The 25,543-nt window shown below is 30.7% G+C and overlaps 2 protein-coding genes and 1 long non-coding RNA gene across 3 annotated transcripts in view; 1 reads left to right on the forward strand and 2 right to left on the reverse strand.

Moving 5' to 3' along the window:
• Positions 1-16,508, forward strand: part of LOC111631029 (piggyBac transposable element-derived protein 4-like) — a 60,848-nt gene extending 44,340 nt beyond the window's left edge. Inside the window, exons 6-7 of the mRNA XM_023375220.1 lie at positions 12,216-13,974; positions 15,242-16,508. Of these exons, the coding sequence (XP_023230988.1) occupies positions 12,216-13,966 (1,751 nt within the window). The 3' untranslated portion in view covers positions 13,967-13,974; positions 15,242-16,508. The remainder of the gene's footprint in view (positions 1-12,215; positions 13,975-15,241) is intronic.
• Positions 9,912-11,343, reverse strand: LOC111631031. Its single transcript, XR_002757623.1, has 3 exons — positions 11,187-11,343; positions 10,755-11,014; positions 9,912-10,392 (listed from the first exon to the last, which is right to left on the reverse strand). It is a non-coding gene; the product is annotated as an uncharacterized LOC111631031 (long non-coding RNA).
• A 2,751-nt stretch (positions 16,509-19,259) lies between the features above and the next one.
• Positions 19,260-19,739, reverse strand: LOC111631015. The gene has a single exon (XM_023375206.1). It carries the CDS (start codon positions 19,737-19,739, stop codon positions 19,260-19,262), a length of 480 nt encoding a protein of 159 aa, XP_023230974.1.
• Between the last annotated feature and the right edge of the window lie 5,804 nt (positions 19,740-25,543).

Below are 25,543 nucleotides of genomic sequence, written 5' to 3' on the forward strand. Positions count from 1 at the left end.
ATTTCTTTTTATACTTTCTGGGCTACATAAACAATATTCAATTGTTTTATCTACATTGCATGGTTTCTTCTATGTTAAAAAAGTAAATCTATTTAATTCATTAATTATAATTACATCTAAATAATTTTTGTTTTTTCAACTTCTATATCAAACTGTACGTCTTTATTAATGCCATTTATAATATTAAAAATATTTCACTTATCAGTTTATCATCAAAAATTATTAAGCATGTATCAGCATATCTCATAACAAATTTTACAATGTTGTTAATTATTTCGTCAAATCCTGTCATAACTATTTCAACTAATTTTGGCCCTGTCAACACTGTCAACAACAATCCGTATGGTTTGACAACAACCTTAGACCAATTCAATAATGTGAAGGCACATTTCCTCAATTTAAACATCACCCTAGTGAATAGTGAAATTCATATGAGTGTTTATCTTAAACCTACTTACCATTCATTATAAATACCTAAGTGTTCAAATGATCTGCTCAAATATAAAATTGTAGCATAATGCAGGCTCTTCTTGTGCAGGAGCCACAGCTACTTTAGAGGATAAAGATGCTGTAACAATTGTACTGCTTTTGCATTGTTTATCATCTTTTTGTTCAATTTTCACAATACTTTCTTCTAATTGTAATTTAAGGCCCTTATCAAAAGAGCATATACCCACACTGCAGACATAAGGGACACCATTAAAGAGTTGAACAGAATCAAAAGCATTGCAGCTGTGCAAGGGTACAGTCATACCAAGGTTGATTATTTAATTTTATATTAATTAACACATACAACAATCCCAGATCTCGCAGGAAACTAAACACCCTTTGTCTGTAATTGTTCCTGTAACATATAATAAATTATTAGATAACACCTATAGAAAAACCAACAGATTGAGCTCAGAAAAATCACATATAAGCACAACAAAACTATTTACAGCTGCTTACATAATGACAAAGATCCAGTAGATCCCAATATGGCCCTAGGGTATACGAGATACTGGTCAATCTAGGTCTGGAAAACAAAACAAGCGAATACATAGTATACACTTCCACAACTGCCCTAGCTATAATGGCCACCGTATCAGAAAATATATCAAGCTTTTAAAAACAATAGGAGATCAGTAAGCAGGTAAAACTCTTGAAAAAGTATACATATATAACCACAGTGTCAAGAATTTGTTCATAAACCATAATGATGCCGCTTGTTTATCAGCAGCTTCGAAGTACCTTCTGAATGCAGCGAACCGTGATACCAAAGACTAAAACAAATATTTCATTTATGCACTTATTTACTTTATTTTATTTATTACTTTTATTTATATTTATTTATTTCGTTCTGTATACCTTTGTCAGTGTTGTACAGGTTTATTTGAATATGTTTAAATAATTCTCGTTTAGAACAGAATATTTAAATGGTGGTGGTAAAGGGTTAAAGAATTTATTAAAAATGTGTTTGATCCTGAAGATGGCTACAAAGATAGCCGAAAGAATTTGATGAATTAAAATAATTGCTGGAATACGTTTTGTTTTTAAATAATTACAGATTTAATTATTGTCCTCTCTATTTTCCAAACTGCATGTTTGGGGACAACATATCTAATTGATATTTTTAATTTTAATGTGTTGGGAGTAGTTTCTTCTCTCAAGAAACATCTAAGATAGTTCGTGTTATGCTTAAGTATCTCCACTTGTCTTGTAATCGTCACTAACTTGGATTGTATGTCCATGTCTATTCCTTCTTCAAATTTTCCTAAGTAGTATTGGTGCTGTATAATGTTAATGTATTCAAAATCATTTTAATCATAATAGGTTGATTTTTCTTACAAGTTAGATGACACTGCAACTAATTAATATAAGAAAAATTTTTTACAAATAAATAATATAGTTATAATATACAGCAAGCCGTTTATATAATATAGTTAGTAAAAAACACTAACAAATATAGCAAGTTTGAATATTAAAAATGGAATGAACTATTTGAATTCTTGGTTACTTTAAAAACTAATTACAGAAAATAAACATGACAAAACATAAAATTAACATAAATTATAAATGATATAAAAATAGATTTTACTATTTACGTGTAATAATTAAAAAAAATGAAAGCATAAATTTATAAATTTGTACTTATAATAAGGTAATGTGAAAAATTGAATATACATTACACATTCAAATAAAACTATAAATAAGTATTGTACAAAAAGTTAAATATTTATTTCAGTATGGTTTATTTTGAAACATGACACTTTCTTAAAATCATTTTTCTGAGTCACATTATTATTATTATTACAGTAGAGTGTCGTTTATTTAAATCAATTGGGGACTGGAGTTTTTCGGAAAATCGATATTTTNATTTTCTTAAGTGATACATATTAATATAAATCAAACAATGTTTTCTTTGTCGTCACTAAAAGCACTATTAACCGAGAGCGTTTTATTTTTGGCAAGTTATCGTTATCCCCTGAGCATTTTTCTGCATTATTTTCAGATTCATGCTTTACCTTTTGCAAAAAGTGTATGTAATTTTAGATTGCTTGCTTCTAGTTAAAAGATCTTTATAAATTTCCTTATATGGCGCCAAGCACTTATGAAATAAGGGAAAAACATCTGGCAACACCAGAAGCAGAAGCGTTGAGATATAGCAAAATTGAAACAATTTTCGCGAAGGACCATGTGTATGGAGAAGAGAAAAGAAAATTTACACACTGAAGTACTAATAGTTAACGAAAATAATTTTCGTGAACTATTAGTACTTAAGTATGTAAAAGTTTATTACATTTCATGTTGTACGAGGGTTTTACCCATTTCTCAAACCGTGTCAGAGTGGATCCGTGTTATAAAAGTACCGTGTTATACGGGGGATGGTACCAATTCTCAAACCGTGTTAGAGTGAATCCGTGCTATAGAAGTGCCGTGTTATAGGGGGGTTACCTGTATAATTAAAAGTTACCTGCTATGATTTTTTCTTGTAATTTTTCTTAATTAAACGATTTAATGCAAATCATTAAATATACTCTTATTATTTGAATTTTAGTTGAAAAATATTTTTATCATTAAATTATTTTATGTGAATTTATTATACACAGATAGTGATTTACTAACACTTCAAATTTATACAAATAATGTTTATGATGACTTTAAAACATTTCCAGATATTTTTGATTTCGGCAACTATCCGAACACATGTGAATTATTTGAAGTAACAAATAAAAATGAGCTAGGATATTTTAAAAACGCGACATCATCAAAACCAATAATCGAATTTTGTTCATTAAAACCGAAAATGCATTCTTACATTTTTGACAATCGAAATAAAAAACAGTTAAAGGAATAAAAAATTGGTTGTAAAATCTTTCAATCACAAAAATATAAAGAAGTTTTATTCAATACAGAACTGTTACGACGTCAGCAATATGAAATTAAAAGTAAAAATCATGTGGTGACAACATACCTTCAGAAGGAAATATCTCTCTTCCCATTTTATGATAAAAGATTTATTTCGGATAATAGGATAGATGTAATGTCATTTGGTCATTATATCTCTTACTTTTAATTCTTACAGATTCTTTGATATCATCATCCGCTCAATATGGTTACTTATTATTATACAAGAGAAAGCAAAATTCCAAAACTTGTTTAACATGTTAACTGCCACCTATATCATATTTTGCGTAATGACATGCCAAAATGAGAAAATTTGATATTTAATATTTTATTACAATGTAAATAAAACGGTTGTTATATAACAGTCAGCAGAGCAAAGATAAGAAAGATATATGAACGACGGACAGGTCGTACGGCCTTGAATGGGAGACTACTTCCCCTGGCTATTTATTTTATAACCTGCTGTAATTAGACGTGCTCCTCTATTTAAAAGTTTTCACATTTGTGTTAAAAATTTTTACATCTATGTGTTAAAAGTACTTTGGACTGCACATGTTTACTTTGTCTTGTAATCTAAGACATGTGCGGGAGAAAGTACATGTGTGACATAGGGTAATAAACACTCCATGCCAGTCGAATTTTACAGTTGACAGTTATTTACAGTTAAGGTGGCAAGCACAAGTGGTGTGTCGACCTTACGTACTGAGCAGAAAGAAAGCAGCGAATCTGATGAGAATACTCTATTTTATTCCAAAGATCTGAGCAACTATGATTCAATATATTCATCAAGTGAAGATGATGATGAAGTGTGTGAGGTGAGTGACGTTTGGAAAATTATTCCATGTAACAGACGCATCAAGTCTTTCCACACACATTCAGTCCAGGACTGAGAAATGTAAATTTGTCCTTTAGTGATGAACCGATTAAGTTTTACAAACTTTTTATGAATTAAAAAGTAATTGAACATATAACATAGCAAACGAACATTTATGCAGCGCAATCGTTGGCAAGTAAAACTGCATGCAAGTAGCAGGCTAAAATTATGGAAAGAGACAAATACAGGGAAAATGAATAAATTTCTTGGACTTTTACTTGGACTTGGATGGGGTTAGTGAGATACCCGAAATTATCAGATTACTGGAGTAAACAACGCATTTATAAAAATGGTGTTGCACCACAAACCTTGTCACGTAACAGATTCAAATTATTGCTATTGATGTGGCATTTCTCAAACAACGAAGAAGATAATGGAGACCAACTACATAAAATAAATCCTCTGAAAGACATACTTGAAGAACTTTATCAATACTATAATATACCTGGTGAATATTTATGCATAGATGAAACAATGGTCCCATTTAGAGGACGATTACGTTTCCGTCAGTATATGCCTGGAAAACATCACAAATACGATGTTAAACTGTACAAAATTGCTGATACTACTGGATACACTTATAGCATACAAATTTATAAAGGTAAAAATGAAAGACCACAGGAAAATGTTTCCCTATCAACTGATATTGTCCTAAAGCTAGGCAAAAAATATATAGGCCAAGGATGTACATTCACAACAGATAATTACTACATATCAATTGAGCTGGCAGAACATTTATTAGAAGTACCCATCTTATAGGAACCCTGAAAAAAAATAGGAAATGCATCCCCAAGGAAGTAGTAAACAAAAAATTATCTAAAAACAAAATTATTGGTATGCATAATGAAAAGGAAATAGTTGTAGCTAACTGGAAAGATAAACGGGATGTGCTTATGTTGTCTACAAAACATACAACAGAAATTACTTTTACAGGTAAAAGAAACTACAAACAAGAAGAAATTTTGAAACCTAAAATAGTTCAGACTACAATACTGGAAAAATGGGTATTGATTTATCTGATCAACATTCTAATTACTCCACTGCAGTACGAAAGTCGGTAAAATGGTATCACAAAGTTGCAATGGAGATTATATTTGGAACTACTGTTGTCAATGCACATATTATTTACAATAAGATATTTAATAAAAAACTATCTATTACTGCCTTCAAAGAGATTTTAGTGAAAAGCTTACTCAATGGTGATGAAAGTAATTAAGAACCTGCAGCTCGAAATTTGAAACAACACACATTGGAAACAGTTAGAGATGTCAACAAGAGAAACAGAAAACTAAGGAAGCATTGTGCATCCTGCTATGCTAAAAATGCAGAGTAATTTGGAAGTTGTAATGCTGATAAAGTGAGCGTAATGCCACGAGTTGCTACATATTGCACGCAGTGTCCAAGAAAACCTGCAATGTGTTCAAATTGTTTTGTAAAAATTCATAAATGAATATTATATATGTATGTAAAACTTTTATATTGATTTTTATACTTTTATACTCATTATAAATTTTTTTCTCTAAATATATATTATTTCTACTTATATACGATTTTTGTTCTGTAATATTATTTACTTTATATGTAATAAAAAGCAAATAATTAAACTAGTTTTCATTTTTTTTATTTTTTTTTTTACCTATTCACTATTTAAAAAACACTATCAAATATAAAATAGTTTTTTTATTGAAAAAACACTATGACCAGCTGGCCGTCAGACAGTTCATGAGGCCACATGACAGCTGGAGGTAGAAACCAACTTCATAGATATTCATGAGAGGCCACCACTGGCATGTTAAACAATGTCTTATGAAACCAGGATAATTTAACCTTGAGTTAAACTGCATTGTTTAGGTGACGGCAGGCAGTCGGATGGCTCTTTACAACCGTAACTAGTACAACCACTGGTGTGGCGGGTGGCAGTTAACATGTTAATACATGCTGTTTCAAATAAAACATATCTTTGTTTAAAACAAGCTGTGAATAAAGCCAGATTATTTAAATTATTGCAAAATAAGAGATACTATTGTAAATTTTTTATACTAACTAACAAGATAACAATATCGTTGTGTAATAAAAATTTTATAAAATGCAGTTGTGTTAATTGCGGTAATTAATTGTATTAATCACCATTGTACTAAAAAAATGTTGTATTTTGTAAAAATTGGATATTGTAACCATACTGTATTTATTTTTTTAAATAAACTAAAAATAAATAAAACTATATATCCTAAAACTGAGTTTGTATTCTATAAAGAAAAAAAAAATATTATATCAGTTGATTGGGAAAAATTATTGAGTTTACAATAAATGAAAATAGTATTCAATGTTTCAGAAAATATATTAAGTGGGATGTTTAAGTCAAAGAACAGACTTAACTGACGAGTTTATTTCTAAATTTGCAGGTACAGTGGTACCTCAGGATACGAAATTAATCCGTTCCGAAACTGAGATCGTATCATGAAAATGTCGTAAGGTGAATCATTTTTCCCCATACGATTACACGTAAAACCAAATAATTCGTTCCAACGCGAAAAACATACTCAAATTAAATCCAAGTAATACATTAAAAAAAATAACTGTAGTAAGAAAAACAAATGAAAAATGCGAACTAATGTAACGTCGTATGGTGAGTTTTTGTTCATATCGTGGAGCCAAAATATGTTCGAATTTCATGTCGTATCCTGAAAATTTCGTATCCTGGGGCATTCGTAACCTGAGGTACCACTGTAATTTAAACTGGGAATTAACATGGAAAAATTATATATATACTACTAGATTTATCAAAAAACATATTAGACACAAAAAATGGGATTTAATTTCAGAACATCAAGTATTAGATGATGAATTTATGGATGATTTTTCAAAATATATTAATTGGAATAAAATAGCGAAATTTCAAATTCTCCCTGATAATTTTGTTAAGAAGTATATATGTAAATTAAATATGAGAAGTTTTAAAATATCAATGATTAAAAAAAACGACACACTACGGGAGCTAAAAGATTATTTACATTGGGATTTAGTTTCTTGATATCAAATACTGAATGAAGGTTTTATTCATGATTTTTCAAAAATCACTTTTCATGGTGTTTGTTTTAAAATATCAAAAATATATTGCTGATAATCCACATAGTTTATTAGTCTATACTTCGTGATATTTGTAAAGTTGTTGATGATATGATAGAAAAATTGAAATAATTTTTGTAATTCTTATATACTGAAATTAAATACCCCAAAGTGTATCAAAAATTTGCTATATTATCTACTACTGATAATATAGCAAATTTTTCTGATATACAATTTTTTAGCAAATCACAAATACTTTCACTAAATTGGTACTTTGGCATTTTCTATTAAATTTTTATTTTGTTGATGCATTTTTCTCATATGAAATTTCCAACTGCAACACCACTTAAAAGTTTCACCACAATGTGCACAACAAAAATTATTGGGGTGCATTCAAAGATGTTGATTTAAAACAGTGCAAGACTTGTATGCTTTTGAACATATTGAACAGATGTAACTTCTTCCCGAATGAATAATGAATTGTTGCTTTTTAATACTTCCATTTCTGAAAACATTTACTACTAATCCGACACGTGGAGTGTGATTTTTAATCGTAACCTAAAAAATAAGAAGAAACTAAAATCGAATATTTCACTTTATAGTGATAAAGTTTATAAATTAATTTTAAATTCAGGATTCCTACACATCTGGAAAGTCAGGGATTTTCATTAGTGTCCAGAAAAAGTCATGGAAAGTTGGAATTTGTTTGTTGACAGTATGGCTGACCAAGTGATCTCTCTTCAGACAGCAAAAAGTATTGTGGTACAGTGCAACTTATTACACTTTCAATTTGAGGGCAGGTGTTAATAAACTGATGAATAAAAAAATGTTTGTTAACAAAGAACAAAAAATGATAAATAACTTAATATTAATTCCAGTGATATTATTTATCTCTTTTCATTTTAATAATTTTGATTGTATAACAAAACAATTTCTGATTTCTGAAACTTTTTCCCAGTTTATTAATATTTTATAAAGTTTGGAAAATTTATTAAGGGACAAATTTAATAAATTTATACTTTTGTACATGGATTATACAGAATTTTTTAATAATAATTAACCAGTTAAGTTGGAGAAGCAATAGCATATGTGCGTAGTAAGTCAAGTAAGATGTGCTTAGTAAGATGTTTTATTATGTTAATGTGAGGGTCAGGGAAAGTCAAGGAAATTAAAACAAAAATTTGAGTAGGAACCCTGTATATCCCNCATCTTAGTTTTATGTAGAGAAGACATGCCATAATTCTATCTGTCTTATTTTTATTTTAATTTTACTAATTCATCAATTATAAAAAATATATAACTGTTAGGCCGAGACTCCACTACCGTAAAAACGGACATAAAACCCCTCGCTGTAAAAGCTTTTAATCACGTGACCTATTTGCATTTGCGTCTGGATTGCGGTGGAGGTCTGGCTAACAAAGTTTTTATGGTGATGGTGATGCCCTGTGTGTCGAAAGTAAATACTTCTTTGCACGTGAATTGGTGGAAACGGAAGACAGTTGTATATGTGATATATCAATATAAAGACAACGATTATATTGTACAAGTTTTTTTTGTACTATAATTACAAATGATGTAAAAATAATATCTTTACTTTCATATATTAACTTTTATCATCATATTATTAATTAAGATAATATACAGCACTTATATCCTTTTTTTTCTTTTAAACTCTTTCCGCCCTGTGGGCACTAAGAGAGCCTCTTTTTGCAAGCCCATTATGGGTTCAGCCAGGCCCATAATGGGGCTGCCGGGTGGTGAGGGACGGGGCCCAACATATCTGAATGGACCACCCCCTGAAAAATTCCTGCGGATTTTTCAACCCATTCAGATTCGAACCCGGGTCCCCCAGAGCGGTAGGCTGCCACCTTGACTGCTCGGCCATCCAGCCACGCACTTATATGCTTAGCTTTTTTATTATTTGAAGGATTTTCCTTTGGCATTCATTATTATAAACGGGTTACCTCTTGTCATAGATACACGAATATTTTCAGATGTTTTCGATAAATTTTTCCAGATCTATTCTAGAGTAGCCACGAGGGAACACACACAAAAGTTCATTTTCCGCCATTTTTGCACCATGTCACAATGACCTAGATTTCACCGACTTCTGATTTGTGAAAGGTACTGTTTTACGGCCATATTCGCATCAAAAGTTGAACACTGCTGAACTCGCTTTTACGCTGGTTTTACGACCTGCTTGGGTGTAAAATATCAGGGTCACATGATTAAAAGCTTTTACGGCGAGGGGTTTTATGCCGTTTTTACGCTAGTGGAGTCACGGCCTTAATTAGAAAAAATAACCAGTTAAAAAGTTGGAGAAACAATAGTGTATGTGCGTAGTAAGTTGTGATGTTTTATTTTAATGTGCCATACCAAAGGAACATGAGGGTCAGAGAAAGTCACGGAGTTAAAAACAAGAATTTGAGTAGGAACCCTGTAAATTTTAAAACTATAAAAACAGAATTTAAACTTCTTAATCTTATAATGAATTTGTAAAAATTGCTATATGCTGCAAATAATGCATACTTTGTTAGAATAAAAGCTCAAAAATACATTACCACTATTAGAACAGAACAAAATCTTGCAGTTCACTGTACAAAGTTGAACATTTTTCTTTGAAAAGAATATGAATTCTCCAGATGAAAAACTTATGTCTATAAGCAGATGATATATGTATGTACAGTACTTTCTAATATTGTTTTAATTTAAAATCATGTTTTCAATAAAATTCTGTAATTTTTCATGTTACAACTATGAAAAAAAGGAAAATGTCAAAAAAAAAATGTAAGAGATTCTTATCTTAATTTAAATTTGTAGAAATTATTTCTTTAGAACATCTTTTCACATGCATCTTCCAACTCCACCTCCACCGAAAAGTTTTCTTACAATAACAACATTGAGAATTGTATGTTTTAATACAGCTTAAAACTTATATGCCTTATAACACAATGGACACACATGTTGCTTGGCAGAATGAACAACATAATGCTGCTTTATATATTGCAACTTGTTGAAATGCTTACCACAAAGATGACATATATGATATCCTTTCTTAAAATAGCCTGTAAAAAGCCAAAAATATTTTAAAATATTGAATTTTAATATAATCAATTATAATAAAAATACTTTATGTAAATAATAGCAATGAACATATCAATCAATATTGCTTAATATACATCATACGAATCTACAAACCAATCATAAAGTTAGACTAACTTAGAATGGTGAATGCAAACAAAGCACATTTGTTTAAAATTTAAATAGACATTAGATGATGTCTTAAGTGTTGTTAATATGGATGTAGATTCACGTTATTTGATAAACTGGGTACTTTATAATGTAAATAATAGCAATGAACATATCAATCAATATTGCTTAATATACATCATACGAATCTACAAACCAATCATAAAGTTAGACTAACTTAAGAATGCATCTTTTTTATATGCATCTTCCAACTCCATCTCCACCTAAATGTTTTGTCACAATAATCACACTGGAAGCTATCAGGTGCATGAACCTGGAGATGTAAATTTAATACAGCTCGTGATTTATATGCTTTGGAACATAATGGGCATACATGATCTCTGGAAGAATGTACAATGTAATGCTGCTTTAAATTTTGCATTTTTCGAAAGCATTTTCCACAAAAATGACAGGAGTATCGAGTTTCTCGATGGTAACCTAAAAAGTAAATGTGTCATGGTTATTATTTTTTTGAAAGTTATTAAAAATTTTAATTCTATATTACATAAATTTTTAAAAATACATATCAAAATGATTGATACAAAATTACTGTTAATTGTATTATCCCCTAATTATAATAAAATATGTACAATAATTAATACACATTTACATTTTCAGAAACGCTAGATTGGAGCAAATTTTCTTCAACAGAAATTCAAATTCAGTGTAGTCACGTTCAATAGATCCATTTGAAAATATCATCTTAGCAAGAATATATATATATACACATTTTAAATTAGATGTAATAAAATAAAAGTAAGCTTCAAATATCTTCANCAATAAATACATAAAAATATAAATACGACTTTTACAAAGGTAAAACATTTTTTTGTCCTTTTTGCCATTTTCGCCTCAAGAGGAACGTCGTCTCTGTAACTTTGTGAATTGTTTAAGGGCTCCTGATGGTGTTGTGAGATAAGCAGAGGGTCCGGAGTTAATCCCTTCTGACCACTTACGCTGCACAAGGTTGGTAAAACCCGATCTCATAGTCTTAGGATAGCTAGAAGGGCGAAAACAATGACTAAAGAAAGGTTTTACCTTTGTAAAAGTCGTATTTATATTTTTATGTATTTATTGAATGTAAATAACGCCGGCCATGTTTTCTATTGTTTTTACTTAGAATTTTTTTTATTCAATACTGTTATTTTATCACTTAAAATGGATGCATAAATATACTTTCTACATTTAAAATTATTTTAAAAATATTTGTTTTTGTGTATATTTGTAATGTAATTACAATATAATTCTACTTTCGCCTCTGTTTTTATTGTATTTATTGAAGATAAGTCAAGATAAAATTTAATATATGTACTGTAATTATCATATTTTGTAGATGTGTATTATAAATTTCTATGTATAAATGTTGCAAACATAAATTGATGACCAAGTTCTGTAAACAATATTGAAACAATTTCTATTTTAACAATTTAATAGTTAAATTGTTTTGAAAAAATATGCCATTTAATTTTCGAAAAGTAGCTCCAATGTCTAAGATATAGCAATAATATAGACTATGTAAATGATTATATTTAATATTCTAGTCTTATTTTTTCTATTAGTACTGTATTATAATTTGATTTTTCTTAATTTTTTTTACTTGTATTCTCAATTGTAACATGTAGCGTTTATTTTAAATTAGATTTCCAAATGGCTTCAACATCAAAGAAGATAAGAGAAACAGAAATATCAACGTATTCAGATGAGCTGTCAGATTCAGACTCATTTATTGAGTCTGACAGCGATCTAAGTATTGTTGACATACCAGAAATTTATTCTCATTCTGAAAACTCTGATTCTGATACCGAAGTTGAAGCCAATTCCAATGCTACAAGAACCTGCTCTCGTCAGGTTTCTCCTAATTCCAATGATGCTCCTAATTCCAATGACGAGTTGGAAGATGAGGGATACCTTGAGGTTTTGCCACCAGAACAATCTCTCTCTGACCCTTTCCCTTTCCTGGAACTATCTGGCCCCAAAAACATGCCTTCAGCTGACTCTCAGCCAATCGATTATGTTAACCTCTTTTTCACTATGTCTTTGTTTTCTCTTATGGTGGTGGAATCGAACAGGTATGCCAAGCAAGTGATAAATGGCATGGGGAGGAATGTGCCCCAATGTTTCCAGAAGTGGAAGAGTATTACTATTAATGAAATAAAAGGGTTTTTGGCTTGCATTATTGCTATGGGAATGAATCCAAAATGTTCAATCGCATCATACTGGACCACTTCTGGGCCTCTGGAAACTCCGTGGTTCAGGGATACGTTTTCGAAGCACCGCTTTTCTCACTTGCTACGATTCTTCCATCTTGTAGATAATAGTAAGTTGCCTGGCCCAGGGGAATCAGGTTATGATCCAAGAGCAAAATTTCAACCTTTGGAGGATCATGCGAATAGGGTGTTCAGACAATATTACATTCCTCATAAGGAAATAAGCGTCAATGAAATATTGGTAGGTACCAAAAACCATACCAGCCCTTGTCAGTATGTACTCAATACAAAATGGGAAATCAAAACTTGGATGCTGTGTGACTCCATTTCACACTACTGCCTGGGCTTTTTCACTTACCGAGGGGCCAAGTCCCAGGTGGAGAAGCACAGTGTCTCAAAGTTTGGTTTAGAATACACTATTGTCAGGCGATTACTGGATATTGGTAATTATAACAACAAGGGGTACCATGTTTTCATTGACAATTATTTGACGTCAGTACACCTTATTCGCCACCTGTATTCCCAGGGAACTTACATCACGGGAATGGTGCGGAGGAATAAGAAGCAATTACCGCCACAGTTTAGAAGCAAATTTTCTGTAGGCCAGACCTTGTATTTCAGGTCTGGACCTATATTGGTATGCGGCTTTCGGGAAAAAACATCAGAAAAAAAACCTGTTCTTCTTTTATCCAGCCATGCAGGGGCACGCGACGATCAAATTGTTAAGCACAGGGTGGCTATATCAAAGCCACAAGTAGTAGTATCCTACAATAAATTTATGGGGGGAGTTGATGTATCTGACCAGATGTTATATGCATATTTGGATGAAAGGAGGAACATAAAATATTGGAAGAAGGTAGCTTTCAACATCATAGCCAGGATGGTGTTGAATGCCTATCTTCTTTATAAGGAGAATTCCGAAAGCCAAGGCAAAGTTTTGTCTCGCCATGCCTTCAACTTAGCAGTAATTGACAGCCTGGCGAGAGAATGTAGGAAGGAGCGGAAGGAAGCTCTATGTCCCTCAGATCCCCGAGGACCAGTAGGACTTAGGAAGCTACCAGGCAGAACGGCATACCGCTGCATCGTGTGCAGCACTTCTAAACACAAGAAGACGACGACAAAAGCCTGCACACGATGTGGCAAAGGTGTGCATGCTGACTGCCTGGTAAAACATCACTGCTAGCACTAAAGGTTTGTGCACAAATTGATATAATTCTATTTGTTTTATATGCATAAATTTTGCAAAATGTACAAAATAATATTCTCTTTCTTACAGATCACATTTCTTTTTTTTTTTTTTAATTATTGCTTTTTTCTGAAGTACTGTAAGGTCTCGTTTGATGCAGTGGATACGTTCTACAGAAAAGCGCATATAAAAAATTCGCATAAAAAAAGACTTTACTTGCCTTGAAAAAGTAGGGATACGTTCCGTAATTTTCTAAAATCGCATAAAACCAAAACAACAAGTTAAAATTAATTTAAAACCGCATAAAAAAGTTTGCAGAAATTAAAAGAAATAGGCTGCTTAATAAATTACTTCGAATATCTGAAAGAAATTCATATAAAAGCTTAAAATAAACTTGTATTCAAACTTAATTCAGTTTATTTTATTGAAAAGTAATACAAGGGGAATTCCCGAATTGCAAAAGCTCACTCTAAAAACAAATCACTGACATCTGGATGTAAAGAGTTAATTAATTAATTAACCTTAGTTCCTCGCCCAAGTTAACTCGAGCAGGTTACATAGCGTTACATAAAACACGGTCCTTAAGGCCATTTAAAAAATTTTTTTTTTTTGAATTTTTGGAATGTTTTTTAAGTCTCCAAATTTTTTAAAAATATACGGCCAGCTAGCGTTCACCCTACTTTAAACCCTTGTCCTCCCGCAACGTCTATGAGAATGCCCCGGGAAATCCAACTCCAGCTGTGTTCAAGGTCATCCAGATGTGTAAACAATGACTCATCGGTGTTAAATTTCACAGAAGGCCGAGACAAAGAAAGTTAAACTTTTAAGCTTTTTCTTCAAAATTAATGCATTTGTTTCGTTTTTTTTTTTTTCAGTTTTAAGTATTTTTTATGTTTAATTACATTTACATCAAAAATTGCTAGGAACTAAAACGATTAAGGTAGATCTAGTTGTCCTGTACATCCATAAACGTTATATGTCAGTGGAACAAATGAAGTGAGCTTTGAGCGTTCCACAATTTTTGGAGACTGTCTATACGCGGGCTTCCTAAACAAGCCTATGTGTATGTTTGTCCAAGAAATTTTTGGATGAAATACGAACCGCACAACTTCAAAATCGCATAAAAATAATCTGCATAAAAAGAGACCTTACAGTATTGTGCTAGCAGACAAGGTAGGCTGTGCATAGTTTGAAACAATCTCGTATAATTCTTATCAGAGTTTTATATTCATGATTCTTGCAAAATGTACAAAGCGATATTTTCTCTTACAGATTTGGCCTGGCCCTGGGGAGATGTTTCTGCTCCTTCTTACATTTTCTACAGTTTGTATATACAGGGTCTTTATAATTAAAGTTCCACTTTGAAATGGCCATAAAAGAAAAACTACTGACAAAATATTATCAAACTTGGTAATAGTTTATAAGGACCTACCAGTGACCAAGCAGTCTTCAACCCCTGAACACTGGGAGTTCAGTCATGGGCTCGTGCCTCGCTCGGACAGACTAGCCACATGGAGTTTTCTGGGTTTTCTCTATGTCTGTAACGCCTAAATAAGGGCCAGTTTCCCTTAAAAAGACCTTCTGGGAAGGCATCCCCCTAGACAGATCGCCCAAGTGTTGCATTGCCATAACTTAACAAACAACAACAACAATAGTTTACAAGAAGTCATGGGATTTTATATGTGATTTTATTTTCTGCAAAAAAAAAATTCAAAAACTCACCACCAGCAGGGAATAGCACTGTATACAATATAGTTAAATGAAATAAGACATGAAGACATCGGTTGAAAATGTTTTTTAATTGTTTCTAATATGAAACTGTTTGTGGGATTATGCAAAATCGCAATAGCTTGTAAATGGTTTACGGCAAGAGGAAAGTAAATTAGAATTATGCAAATGCGCTTTACACATCAGTTGATTTTTCAGCTATAAAATTGAGCCTCCTTGTGAGAGCTCTCATTGTTATGAGTCGACGATGTCTGTAACCATGCAAGACTTTACTTTTCTCGTTAAGTGTTGTTATGAATGCGATAGCAATGAACGGCATGCTTTGCAATGGTATCATACCATAAGATGAATATGCCAAGGGCCAATGACACTGCAGGGTTTGAGGAAAATGATGGCAAAGTTTAAAGCCACAGGTTTGTTATCTGTTGCACCTGGATGGGGAAGGAAGTCTGTTTCTGTGGAAACCAAGGAGGTTGTTGCATTAGCAGTAGAAGTAGTATATAAATACCGATTCTGGCTCACTAAAATCTTGATCCAAAATTGTAAATGTTGTACAATCAGAAAATTTCAAATATTGTAAAAAAAATCATTCAAAATCAAGTAAAACTTAGAAAATTTCAAAATAATTTAAAATCAGAAAATCAAGCAAAAATAAAAAAAAACTCAGTAGCCTCTAAAATGATGATTAATTAACAAACTCAACGATATGTGTTTTATTTTTATTTCCACAATCTTCCATTTCTGGCTCACTAAAATGCACACATTTAAAATATGAATGATTTACAATCACAAAATTTCAAATATCATGAAAAATCGGAAAATTTCAAAATTATGAAAAATCATAAAATCAAGCAAAACTAAAAAACCAGCCTCATTTACGCCTAATAATAAATTTACCAAATTCATCAATATGTAAAAATGTACCATGAGGTGTGAATGACATAATTTTATCAAGTAAAAATTCAGTATAATTTAAAAACTTTGAAATACTATACAGTCGACCCCCTATAACGTACGTTCCTATAACGGAAATTCCTATAACGTAGCGAAAAAATTGTAGCAACTTTCGTATAACGTACCTCCTATAACGTCGTTTCGCGACAAGATTGATAGAGTCTGGACCAATAGTGGATGAGCAGCCGAACTACTTTCCTCCGACCCTGCGCCACGCTACGGAGCGGCTAAATTGAGTTTGCTATCGTCTGTTTAGTATTATATATAAATTATATATAAATTAGGTACTGTACATATAATTATATATTAATTATATATAAATTAGGTACTGTATATATAATTATATATTAACTTAATTTATTGTAATTTTATTATAATTATATATATGCTTTCTGCCGCCTGGCAACACGCTACGAAGATTTTAGGCTAGTAAGTTGAGTTTATTATCGTCTGTACAGTATGTAAATTAGGTACCGTAAGTCTAATACAGCACTAATTTTATACATTTCTTGTGAAAGAAACACTTCTTATTCAACGTCCATAAAAATTATTTATATTAATGATGTCTCCAAAGGTCAAGTTATTTTTATGCGAAAAATTCCGACTCCGACTCTTCCTTACCATCTGACTCCGACTTCAGCTAAAACACCAAAACTCCACAACTCACTCCGACTCCACAGCCCTGGTATATATGAAAAATCATTCAAAATCAATTGAAAATAAAAAAATCTTGAAAATCAAGTAAAAATTAAAAAAAATGATGATTAATTAACAAACTCAACGATATGTGCTTTATTAGCATTCCCACAATCTTTCATACCTCTGTATACAAATTTTAAATCACTCATGTTGTTTAAATCTTTTATACGCTTATCCATTATTTTTTTATTGAATCAATCTGGTAGATAAACTTGAAATTCATTCCATTCAGTGTCCATGACTACTAATTTTTTTATCACCGTAGCGAGTGGATACTGATTTAACATAACGAATTGGATATTCATAATCAATTTGCAACTCGTTTAATTTCTTTGTTGGAGTATTTTGAAGTTTACCAATATTGTTTAGTTTATTCAGAGTCTCCATTTATATAGGAAAAATTTCTTGCTAACAATGAAACAACTATATTTTTATAATTATTTTCAATAAATTCGTCGGAGAACCTTTCCTTTAAAATAACATCACACCAATCAATTTTATTTTTGTGTTTTATAATAAAATCTTTGGATAATTCTTGATATTTAGCAACTATTTTCCAGTCTAATACATTTAATTGATATAAGTCTTCAATTAATTGTTCCAATATGGTTTGATATCTTATAAGTGAATTTATATTTAATTTTAGAGCATTTTTCCTAATAATTTTTAAATTTTGAAATTGAGATATAGCATCCCAATCTACTTTATTTGCTTATTCAAGAATAAATTCCGAAGATAATGTTTGATGTGTAGAGATGAGTTTTCATTAACCTTATCATCATATTGTATTATAAAATTTTCAGAGAGACTTTGGTGTTCTGATATCTTTTTCCAGTTAACTCTTATCTTTAAATTAATTAATAAAAAATTCAGACAATTTTTGTGTATGAGATATTGAATCCCAATTAACTTTATCTGTAAATTCTCTTATGAAACATTCTGATAACTTTTGAAATATTGAAATCAAATCCCAATTAACTTCATCTTTCAATTCTCTTATTAGATCTTCTGTTAAATTCTCTCATTTAGAAAAATTATCCCAATCAATAGCCCTCTTTATTCTAGAGTCCATTTATATAAGAAAAAATTTATGATTTAATGCAATTGTATGAATACCATCTTCTAATATATGCCTCTTATCATCATGTGGTGATAATGCTAACTTGTTTACCTTCATAGAATAAAGTTTGTGCTTTTTACTTCTAATTAGATTCATTGTTCTATATTGCTCCCTTTTATTAAACAAACAGTCTTTATAATCCTCAAATGATATTCTATTCTTAACAACACATTTCTTAATGCCTTTGGCTTTCTTTTCTTCTTTATTCTCAACTTTCAAAGCATACATTTTTGCTCTTAATCCCACAAATTCAACCATTATTTTACCTTTATGCTTCTAACACAATAAAGTGCTATAAATTAAGACACTTGGCGGGTTGTCTCATCTTTATTTAACTAAATAAAGATGAGACAACCCGCCAAGTGTCTTAATTTATAGCACTTTATTGTGTTAGAAGCATAAACGAATTGCAAAGCACGGTTTCATATCATCAAAATCATTATTTTACCATTATTTTTATCCTTCATTTTACCTAACACCTTATTAACTCTCGGTATGCCATATTGATTATTCTCAGGGTAATTGGATGTATCAAAGTAATCTATCATTCCCTTCATATCTTGATAGATATCATCTGTTTTTATATCATATAATATAACAGTTTTATCTTATTGCCTTATTTTGGTTTCATCACATTATAATGAAAATCATACATTAAATGCTTTGAAAGATCTAATATGCTCATTCCCATATATATAGGTTTATTGAATTTTATTTTTGTTTTATTCATGTGAATGGCTGAAAGATTTTCAGCAAATATAGTTCTATCTTTGAAATTAGGTTTAGAAATCAGTTTCTCAACCTTTTTAGCATCACAACATAACTTGATATCAACTCTCTCCTTATGTTTTCCATTGTCTTTCCAAATACAGAGTTATTCATCAGCTTATAAAAATCTTTTTCGAAATCATTTTTGGCATTTGTTCTCATCTTTGTATTCAGGTCTATATATTTCTTCAACCATTTCGATTGTTTAAATTCTAAAACTATATGTACCTTTCTAACCTTCAATTCCATCTCCTGACACTTTATTAGATTTCTGTAATGGATTACGTTATTATTGTTATTACATGCTGTTATTAACTTTGATTGATTTGAACTATCCTGAATTCTGTTCTCTGGAGCTAAAGGTATATCAGAATGATAATCATGTAATTCTTTGGGATATTTTAGACCAACTTCTAAAATGTAACCAGTTTCTGTGTCATGTGTTGTCATCTCTTTTACATTACACCATTTAAATTTTCCATATGGTAAATATTGTCTCATGGCCTATCCATATAAGTTATTAGCATCTAAATACATTAAATAATTCGATTCTTTCATTTCATCATAATCTTTCATATATTTATTATTTGCATTACTATATCTGTTACAACATTGGGAGATTTCACCTCTGATTCCTTTCTCTAGCATTTAAATCATATCATAATCACTAAATAAATCTAATTTAACTTCTGTTGTTTTTAACATAGCATCCCATGATAATCCAGGTGCTGTGTACTACCATGCTGGGTCCAATTTATACGTTTTAATGCAAACGTCTCTGAAATTCTCAAATATATCAGACAATATTAGAACGTCTGTTTTCACATACAAATCAGAATATTCTCCCATATTTCTAATATTAAATTCTTCCCATACTTTTATAGCATGACTATATTCCTGATCTGATATATCAGTTTTGTTCAATTCACTATAAAATGCCTGTGTTTGGTGGTAATCACATTTTGTTGCATTTTAATTTGTTGTCCATATAATCATAAGGATAAACACTCTTTCTGATAACAAGATCTAATTTGTTTTCGGGAAAATATCTCATTGTATTTCTAAATTGTTCTTTTTGAAGATTACTAGATAATTTGTCTATGCTACTTGCCATAAATTTAAAAGAGTCAACCAGTCTTAATTTTATATTTCCAACACTTCTACTAAATGAAATATATCTTTCTTCATTATTTGGGATTAGATAAATTTTATTGTTATCATATCCAAGTTCTTTTACAAACAAATGTGCATCGTATCCACTTAGGTTGTGTATAAATACAGGAATAAATGATTGATTCTTATAATTTAAATTACAGCTTTCGTGTTCAGGACTTCTATATTTTCTAGTTAAATGATCATGATCTTTAACTTTCTTTTCATCTCTTTCAATAATCTTATTACATAAATGANGTTTTCAAATATTTTTTGCTCACCAGGTGTTAATTAATGGATCCATGGTCTTAACGTTTTTATAAATTTTCTCTATTTCTTCAGCCTCTTTCTTTATCATCTGCACAAATTCCTTTGGAGCATTCGGTCCTCTATAAACAACAGGTGGTTTGTATGCACCATGAGCATATTTTACATAGTAACAGAAACTCATGGGTTCGTGTTTCTGATAGGCCACTGTATATGATTTTTCGGGATCTGGCTGACACGTATGCATTTTTCTTGTTAAGCATTAAAAATCTGCATAGATGACAAATGGGACTTTTAAAGAGCGATTAAAGTTTTTAAATTCAATTTGCCCACATAAAGGCATTTCAATTTTCACAGGATTATTTGTTTTGCAATAATTTTCATGACTTTTCAATTTATCTTCTGAATAAAAGTGCATTAAACATCTATCACACAAATAAATCTTATGTCCAAATGAAATAAGCTGGCTTCCAATTAACCGAGATAAATTCTTTATCAAGCAATAATATGATTTCTCTCCTTTAACATAGAACAAATTAACATATTTATCTAACTTCTTTTCAGTTATTCTTAATGGATAAATTTCTAAATCATTCTCATTAAAATATGCATTAAAAGTTATCTCATAACTATATACATTAACAGATATGTTGTTTTTCTTTTCATATTTTTTAATATCATGTATAGCAATGGGAAACTTAATTCCATTAAAATCTAACTCTTGCTCATACTCTTTATATTTTGCAACTTTCTCAGCATTTTTAGAAACTGTATGTATGTAAGCTAACACAGACCATTTAAAACATTCCAGATCTTTATTCTTAATGTTTAAAACAGTTTTTTATCTCTGATTACTTTAGGTAAATCTATATAGGATGCTCCTCTTAATGGAACATACTTATTAATTCTCAGCTCTAAATTAAAATTTGCAGTCAAAGCCCATCCTGATCCTTTTGCTTCAAATTCATCCATTTCTTTTAATAACTTCATTGTAATATTCATCTACATTATCTGATTTCAATATTACTTTACTTTCAGTCTTGAAGGAAAACTGTTGATATTCCTCCTGTCTTTTATATTCACAGAATAGTTTAAAGTTAATTTTCAAGTTTTATCTTTTAATATTTCTTATATTTTGTTCACAACCAACTCTCTTACATCTTCTAGAAAATTAATAGGAATGATATAACCAGTAAATATTATTTATCAAAAATGTTTTTAATCTGCTTTCATACACTGTTTCAACCTCTTGAATAACTTGATTATTATATAATGCTTCCTTATGTTCTCTCTTTTCAATGTGGAGTTTCTTAAAGGACGGCTTATAATATATTCCACAAATTTCACATTTTATCTGTTTTTCTTTAATTTTTTTAGGTTTTTCAAAAATACTCTTATGAAATCTAAACATCTGTCAAGAATGAAGAACAATTATTTGGTAAAGCAAAATATGAAAAAAGTCTTTCAGAATTTCATATAACCAGTTACAGAGAAATTAGAGGTTCCTATACAAGATGTTAGACAAGATTTAAAAGCTATTGAAGATGCTATTCATAATATAACAATTCCTTCTACCATTGATTCGTCATTTCCTCAACTTCCTGAAGTTGAATCAACTTTAGTCGAATCTACACCAAAAAAGAAGTACAGATATACCACTGAAAACTTAGACGAAGGATTAGATGCAAAATAGCTTTATTATGCCATCACAATTAGTTAATAAACCCAATGGAATAGATGAAATGCTCGAAAAAGCTGAAAGAAGAACAAAATCATTAGGTTCGTTTAAAGCAAAAGTGAACAGAAAATTAAAGAAATCTACAGATGATTTTCAAAGAAAAGCATTAGAAGAGGAGTTAAATTTATACCAGTCAGATTTAGATTTATTTAAACACTATAGAGAAAAATTAAAAGTTTTAAAGTCTGCTTCAGAATCATTTAAAATTAGTGGAGAAGGATTAGTTAGTGAATTAGATAAATTAACTGATAAGCTGTTAAGTGGAGACAAAAAAGTATATAATAAAATTGTTGAACTTCTAGATCTGTTATTAATTAAAATTCGAGAGAAATAACAGCTGATACAATGAAAGAATATTATTCAAAATTTTTATCTAAATAAATGGGTAATTATATTAAGACCAGAATTTATCTCAGCAAATCTCAAAAAAATAGAAATAAATTGAAATCAGCTTTTAAGAATGATGAAGAAGTATATTTACAAATAGATAAATCTAAACCTCCTAATCATGATATGTTTTTAACAAAAACTCAAATAAAAAATATTAATGAAGGAAAGAGAATAATAATAAGTAGAACGCAATTAAAAAAGAATGGAGGCTTCTTACCATTTTTGGTTAAATTCCAGATACGTATACCGTCATGGCGGCTCATTTCTGATTCCAGCAAACAGTGGGGACGCACGTTCTAACCTAACGTAACCTATTCTAATAATTTGGTTGGTAATAATTATGGTAATTTATTAGAATAGGTTAGGTTAGGTTAGAATGTGCGTCCCCACTGTTTTCTTTCTTTTGTTTGCTGGAATTAGAGATGAGCCGCCATGACGGTACACGCATCTGGACTTTAACCCCATTTTTAATTCCTATTTTTACTACTTTGGCTACAGGAACCTTATCGAGAGCTGCAGGATGGGGAGTTAAAAAAAAACTTTAGATAAAGTAACTGGATCAGGATGTAATAATAAAAAAAAACGTGGAGGCCGCCTTCTTTCCCAAGGCCCTTTAGGTCCAATATGGCCAAATTTCAAATTAGGGAAAGGAGTGATTCAGAATTGGAAATATCCAATGAGACGATAAATGACAATATAAAAAACGAAAAAGGTTTTAGAGGTGTGTTTATGGTTGATCTATTACCGAAAACAATTAGAAAATTTGAAAACGGTATAATTAATTTAGATATTTCAACTGGAGATGGTACACACTGGGTTTGTTATTATAATGATCCTAAATATCCTTTCGTGGAATTCATTGATCTTTTTGGTGAATATAAGTTAAAAAATGTAAGATTGAAAAAAGATAATTCCAAAAGAAATCATAAAATATTTAAAAACATATAAAAAAGAAATAAGATATAACTTTAGTTTTCTTCAGAATCCTACTTCTGTTAGATGCGGTTACTATTGCATGAAATACATTGTAGAAAGAAATACAGTCGACCCCCCATAACAGGGTAGATACGTTCCGTTCTTTATGAAATTGATGTTCTAAGAGTCCTTGAGTACATGAGCCAATCACAGTCTGGCACATATGCAGTTTACGGACTACTGCTGTTTGAAAGGTTTTCTTCCATAAAATTAATCGATTCTAGACTAATTCGGCTCAACATTTCCAAAATACGTATAATTTTTCGGGAATAATCCATATAAACTATGCTATAAACAAAAAATTGTAGGATTACATACCGAGTGTGCACCGTTCGATGACGCCATTGCTTAAGCTTGTTTTCGTCGTGGAGCTTGTCATCGAATGGCGCTCGTGTGCTTCCTGATAAATTATTTTTTCTTTTTGCGAAAAATTCGCTGAACTTTGGAGACATCATTAATATAAATATAATTTTTATGGACGTTAAATAATAAATGGTTTTTGTAGGTCCGCTGCTCATTTAAACTCCACGGTTTGTACAATATCCGCTATTGGTCTAGATTCGACCAATCCTGTCGCGACACGAGTCGGCGATGACGTTTTACCGAATTATAGGAGTTTTTTTTAGCGTGTTTGTACGAATACTGTCGCAATTTTTTCGCCGTCATGTAGAAATCCGAACTATATGAACCCGTGTTATAGAAGGTCAACTGTAAAGGTAAATCTCCCGTTGAAGTTTTATACTCATTTACTCAAGAACCGAGTGGGTTTAATGAGAATTTTGTTTTATATAAATGAAACTAATAGTCTTAGATTGTAAAAATGCTGATAAATCAGAAGACCTTACAATCGAGTTTAAAAATCCAATACCTGTAAACAATTCGAAATTAGCTCCGAAATCAATGTCTATGGTGGTTTCTTGGCATAATGTCGATGAAAAATTTAATAACAATACCTTTAGATATTTTGATACAACAAAGTACGATAAGGAAAATACATAGCAAATATTTCAAAAGGAATCGATGATATTCATATTCATTGCGATGTAATCAGCGGAGTAGAGTACAATGATTTCACAAGTGATATTCTATATATTTTTACACCATCTCATCCACCTGGAAGTTTGATAAAAATTAGAGAGATTAATCCCATATTTGCGGACATCAATAGAAATCATTATATTTATAGAATTCGAATGCGGATAACTCTGATCAGGATGATAATTTGATCGATCTTAATAAAAAGAAAGTTGTTTTTTGTTTAATTTTAGATTAAACAGTTCGAGCATTTGGTTAAAAAATCAAAATATGTAAAAATATTTTAACATTGAAATTTGTAATTAATGTGTGAGGTCCCAAAAATGGGTTGAAATTAAACATTTATTACTAGAAATTTATTAAAACGAAACTAGAAAACAAATCGTCCATTGTTAAAAACCAATCAAAGATCGGAATTGTCGTACTGGTTATATGAAACCGCGACGAGAAGAAAACGCTATTGATGTAAACAGAACACAACAATTATAAATGATCAATAATTGTAAATAAACGTCCTCCAGTAGAGATGGACCTTTGACAAATTGCTCGTATACAAATAATTAGAACATAGAAATTTTGGAAAGGGGAAAAGTTAATGATGAAAAGGAACAACGCGTCTAATCGTTAAATTTCAAAAACGCCACAGACTAGATAACAATGGGGAGAAAAATATGAGCTCAGGTTTCAAAGTTCCATCAGCACTTTCCATCCAGAGTTAATGGCTGGTGTCAAGTAGATTCTTCGAAGC

Source organism: Centruroides sculpturatus, unplaced genomic scaffold, assembly GCF_000671375.1.
Source record: "Centruroides sculpturatus isolate CEXI.00-Female unplaced genomic scaffold, Cexi_2.0 scaffold596, whole genome shotgun sequence".
NCBI lineage: Eukaryota > Metazoa > Arthropoda > Arachnida > Scorpiones > Buthidae > Centruroides > Centruroides sculpturatus.

Excerpts from the sequence above, each read along its gene's own strand:
- LOC111631015 (XM_023375206.1), bottom strand. The coding sequence starts at position 19,739 with ATGAGACAATATTTACCATATGGAAAATTTAAATGGTGTAATGTAAAA.